The 5,675-nt window shown below is 46.9% G+C and overlaps 1 protein-coding gene across 1 annotated transcript; it reads left to right on the top strand.

The window, feature by feature from the left end:
• Positions 1–399: 399 nt before the first annotated feature.
• LOC135533627 (GTP-binding protein Rhes-like) lies at positions 400–2,196 on the top strand. The gene is made up of 2 exons (XM_064960916.1): positions 400–1,061; positions 1,442–2,196. Exons 1-2 carry the CDS (start codon positions 416–418, stop codon positions 1,978–1,980), a joined length of 1,185 nt encoding a protein of 394 aa, XP_064816988.1. The 5' UTR covers positions 400–415; the 3' UTR covers positions 1,981–2,196.
• The last annotated feature ends 3,479 nt before the right edge of the window (positions 2,197–5,675 follow it).

Raw genomic sequence — 5,675 nt, 5'->3', positions numbered from 1 at the left:
AGTAGAACTGGCCGCTTCCATTGTTCCATAATCGCCGAACACTCCGGTGTCCTCCAGGAGAACATAACAATCTCTCCGCTTCTGTCAATCAGCAGTTCTGGCAACTAGCTGTTGAGAGAGACGAGCAGATGACCCATGCCGTGTGACGCGGACGAGCCAGGCGCGTGCATGGGTATAAAAACAACACCAAAATGCATCTGTTTCTGTACCACCCAGACTAGATGTGCGCAAACACACAGGTGTCACGAGGACCACATGTAGTGTCCAAACCTCACAGGTTGGAATATTACAGGATCCACCCAGGCATCCACACTGCCCTACAGGTTGGAATATTACAGGATCCACCCAGGCATCCACACTGCCCTACATGCTATTACAGGCTACATTTTACATACCGCTTAAGTGAGACAACATTATGGAGGTAAAAGGTAACCCATCCACTTGCTCACCGACCACCACAACCAACATGCCCGTCGCCCATCAGCGGGCTGAACCTTCTCAGTTCCCCGGGACCAGAGCCCTGAGCCCCGGCTCCTCCAAGGTCCTGCTGGCATACAAAAACGTAACCCAGCACCTGAACTCACCGGGGCTCAAAGCCAGCATGGGTTTCCTTAAAATGGTCACGTCTCAGTGGAAGCACCAGGAAAAGAAGGGGAGGTTGGTGCGGTCCCAAAGCACAGCTAGCTGGCTTCCACCTCCCTCCGATGGCCACTCTTGCAAGAGGTCGCCACTGGACCAGCTATCTGCTCTGGTTCTCCAGGGGCAGATTCGGTTCGGCGAGGACGACCCAAGACTCGCCCAGGACTCTCCGCAGGACCCGCTGAGCTCCACCAAGCCGCAGAACTGCAGGCGCATCGTGGTTCTGGGTGCGCCCCGGGTGGGCAAGACTTCAATCTTGCGACGGTACCTCTGGGACGGCTTCGTGGAGGAGTACCAGCCCACCTCCGAGGATTTCCTCCGGAAAATGTTCCACATCCGCGGGGAGACGTATCAGATCGACGTACTTGACGCCTCCGGAGAGAGGAGCTTCCCGGCGAAACGCAGGCTCTCCATACTAACCGGTGCGTAACGGGGATGTAGGCAATAACGGGAGTCCTTATCATGGTCTCTATGTTGGAGCGTGCTGGAGGTGCCTCAACAGTTGTTATCGCAGTGTTAAAGATGTAAATGCTTACAAATGAATAAGTCTCTCTCTCCGCGTAGATGTGGTGTGCGTAAAAGTGGACATGCTTGCTTTATAAACGATGAGAGAGAATATAAATGTGTATATGGACGTATAAGTTATGGATAGAATAGAATATAGAATATAATAAAACATAATATAATATAATATTTATCCCAGAATGAACTTCAGTTCAAATTGCTAATGAGAATATGACAATGTAGGCTATAATGAAAATATAGGCTATAATATTTCGGTCTCCTCATGTGTTTTGTATAGGTGACATATTCCTTCTGGTCTTCACCCTGGACGACCGGAGCTCGTTCGAGGAGGTGTGTGCCCTGCGCACTGAGATCCTCGCGGCCAAAACCAAGCTCCTCAAGCCCACCAGGCCGGGCCAGAGCGCACGGGTCCCCACGGTAGTCTGCGCTAACAAGGTGGACTTGTCCCCAGCGGAGAGAGTACTTTCCCGGGCAGAGGTGCTCCGAGCCCTCGGTGAGGACTGCGCCTACTTCGAGACCTCCGCCAAAGACCGCACTAATCTGGAGGAGGTATTCGAGGCTCTGGCTAAACGGGGCGGGTTGCCAACGGAAACTAGTCCGTCGCAGCACCGCAAAGTTTCGATTCGGTCGTACCAGGCGCTGAAAGAGTGCAGAGCGGCCGGGAGAGGGAGCCAGGCCACGGGTTGTAAGGCTCCGTGTGGGGCGCTGTATCCGCTCGCTCGACGGCCGAGTTTCAGCACAGATCTCCGTCAAGTCCTCGGCCCCGACTCCACACGGAAGCCGGGCAAGCCGCTGGAGAAGTGTCAGATTCAGTGAAGGAGCCAAAGACAGACTGGACTGGTTTATAAGGGTGTGTGGAGCGAGGAAAAACAATCATGTTTGATTTCCACAAATGCATTCTGCTAAATGTAGATATGACTGTGAATAGTATTTGCACCAGGGACTTGAACACTACTAATAGCCTACCAAATGTGCAGAAGTTGTGCAATTGGTCTCAATCTAATGTGAAATATATATTTTTGAAATGAATAAAAAAACATTTTTGACCATGTATTATAGTGTGCGTCTCCGTTAGGGGCGGAAGAGGAGAGAGTGGGAGTAAGAGGACATTGAGTCAGGGACTTGACTTCATTGACTTTATTGCATAACACATTTCATGAGTCCTACAGACAGAAATAGAGAGCAAGAGAAAGAGAGAGAGAGAGTGTGTGTGTGTGTGTGTGTGTGTGTGTGTGTGTGTGTGTGTGTGTGTGTGTGTGTGTGTGTGTGTGTGTGTGTGTGTGTGTGTGTGTGTGTGTGTGCGTGTGTGTGTGTGCTGTGTGTGTGTGTCAGACAGAAAGGCAGAGAGAGCAGAGTCGTGATCAACCAGAGGGTTGTGTACTACCTGTGTCTGCAGTGTGTACTGTACTACCTAGCCTACAGAAATCACTGTCTGCAGAGGTTGTAGCAGAGTCTGTGATCAACCAGAGGGTTGTACTGTACTACCTAGCCTACACAACTCACTGTCTGCAGTGGGTTGTACTGTACTACCTAGCCTACACAAATCACTGTCTGCAGTGGGTTGTACTGTACTACCTAGCCTACACAACTCACTGTCTGCAGTGGGTTGTACTGTACTACCTAGCCTACACAACTCACTGTCTGCAGTGGGTTGTACTGTACTACCTAGCCTACACAACTCACTGTCTGCAGTGGGTTGTACTGTACTACCTAGCCTACACAACTCACTGTCTGCAGTGGGTTGTACTGTACTACCTAGCCTACACAAATCACTGTCTGCAGTGGGTTGTACTGTACTACCTAGCCTACACAACTCACTGTCTGCAGTGGGTTGTACTGTACTACCTAGCCTACACAACTCACTGTCTGCAGTGGGTTGTACTGTACTACCTAACCTACACAAATCACTGTCTGCAGTGGGTTGTACTGTACTACCTAGCCTACACAACTCACTGTCTGCAGTGGGTTGTACTGTACTACCTAGCCTACACAACTCACTGTCTGCAGTGGGTTGTACTGTACTACCTAGCCTACACAACTCACTGTCTGCAGTGGGTTGTACTGTACTACCTAGCCTACACAACTCACTGTCTGCAGTGGGTTGTACTGTACTACCTAGCCTACACAACTCACTGTCTGCAGTGGGTTGTACTGTACTACCTAGCCTACACAACTCACTGTCTGCAGTGGGTTGTACTGTACTACCTAGTCTGCAGTGGGTTGTACACAACACACTGTCTGCAGTGGGTTGTACTGTACTACCTAGCCTACACAACTCACTGTCTGCAGTGGGTTGTACTGTACTACCTAGCCTACACAACTCACTGTCTGCAGTGGGTTGTACTGTACTACCTAGCCTACACAACTCACTGTCTGCAGTGGGTTGTACTGTACTACCTAGCCTACACAAATCACTGTCTGCAGTAGACTGGGCCGTTTCTGGTTTCTAAATCCTCTTTACATTCCGTCTATGAGTCAGATTTTTCACACACATACATCTGTAACTCCATACTATAGAGCCCTGTTCTATATATTCAGCATGATGATGATGATGATGATGATGTAATGATGATGAAGATGATGATAATGAGGATGAGGATATAATGATGATGGTGATGATAATGAGGATGATGATTGTGGGGGATGATGAATATGATGATGACAAAGGTGACGATTAAGTTGTTGTTGATGATGATGAATAGGCGTAATGACACTGACAAAAGCGTCGTAGGATATTTTTTCAACCGCAATCAGTGCACCATTTTCCCATGAATGAGGGTGTGTGTGTGTCCTTTGTGAGAGTGTGTGTCTACTTGCAGGGCCGGTGACAGCCTTTCAACACAACAGAGGCTGCTGGGAGTTTCTGAGTTTCCATAAAACAACAGCTACTTGTTTTTCTGCTATTAGATTTCCACTCGTATAATCTCATAGCCTGGATATTTCCCTTTACCTGTGTGTGTGTGTGTGTGTGTGTGTGTGTGTGTGTGTGTGTGTGTGTGTGTGTGTGTGTGTGTGTGTGTGTGTGTGTGTGTGTGTGAGAATAGGTGTGTGTGTGAATAGGTGTGTGTGTGTGTCCAAACTAGGTGTTATTATGGCTATTGTGTAGTGTAAATGGGATTCTTTATCCCCTAGTAAAAACATCATAACCTCTTTTCTCATAACCTGTATGATTCCTCTGGCTGTTCAACATGCTTAAAGGGGCAACCTGTGATTTGAAAAACGGATGGGTCTGGAGCAGTGTTACCACTTTACAAAGCTATGGATGCCAGGATTTACCATCCATGAGATAGTTATAACCGTAGAATTAGGAATTATAATTAATGAGGAACTAGAACCGGGAAGGGATATTTTTCCCATTTTGTCATGTGTCTGACGGTAAAACTCTGCCTACCCGGAAGGCACAGAGAGCAAATCAAGTGCACCCATAGGTCTACCGCTGGCCAATCAGATATCTCATTTATTTTATTTATTTATTTTTTACCTTTACTAGGCAAGTCAGTTAAGAAGAAATTCTAATTTTTAATGACAGCCTAGGAACAGTGGGTTAACTGCCTGTTCAGGGGCAGAACAACAGATTTGTACCTTGTCAGCTTGGGGTTTGAACTTGCAACCTTTTGGTTACTAGTCCAATGCTCTAACCACTAGGCTACCCTGCTGCCCCTGTCTGAACAGCTTTCTCGAGCCGTGGACTGTAAAATAAAATAAGCCTTGAATGAACAGCAAAGCGGGTTCCGTGAAATAGCAAAACCTTTAAAACCATCACTAGAGAGAGACCCAAGGAATACAGCAAATAGTTGCTGTTTCTACGAGTAAATTAATGTTTAAGTTGTTATTCAGCACTGTCACTTTGTTCCACACTTTTCTAAGAGATAAAATATGCCTCTTCTCCGGTCCGTTCACTCAACCAGCACTGCAGCTGCAATGAATGACAATAGCAAAGTACTCTGAAAATCTTGCGTTATTTATTAGTGGCTTGAGTCTTTTTTAATATCAAGGAATATTTAACATTCTCCGGTCATAGGAGTAACAACATGAATTGGCGCATGAAATAATGCAGTGTGACTTGAATTATGACATCAGAACACAGGTATAAATACACAGGGGATAATGGGGAAGATGGGCGACACCTGGAGGGGGGTGGAGACAAGCACAAAGACAGGTGAAACAGATCAGGGTGTGACCTGAGTAAGTTTACCAACAAGAAGGACCGCTGCTCCACCTTCCTGTTCAAGTGAACACAGCACAACAACAGTTAGTCCAAAAATATGTATTGTATACTGGTGCATAAATGATGTAATATGCCAGGGAGATATGTATACTGTAGCTAAGAAAGTAATACTAAGTGTATGTTGTGTAGTAAGCTGTTAGTAGCTCATGTGTCTCATCCTAATAATTTGGTCCCTTTCCCCCTCAGAACTTAGCCTACTGTTCTGACTTGGTGGTGCACATGTAGCCTATAGCCTGTTTTAGAGAAATGTCATCATTGAAAATTGTAAAAGCTTTCATTGTCT

The sequence above is a fragment of the Oncorhynchus masou genome, unplaced genomic scaffold (assembly GCF_036934945.1).
Source record: "Oncorhynchus masou masou isolate Uvic2021 unplaced genomic scaffold, UVic_Omas_1.1 unplaced_scaffold_2532, whole genome shotgun sequence".
Lineage (NCBI taxonomy): Eukaryota > Metazoa > Chordata > Actinopteri > Salmoniformes > Salmonidae > Oncorhynchus > Oncorhynchus masou.
This window is presented reverse-complemented; position numbering and strand designations above follow the sequence as displayed.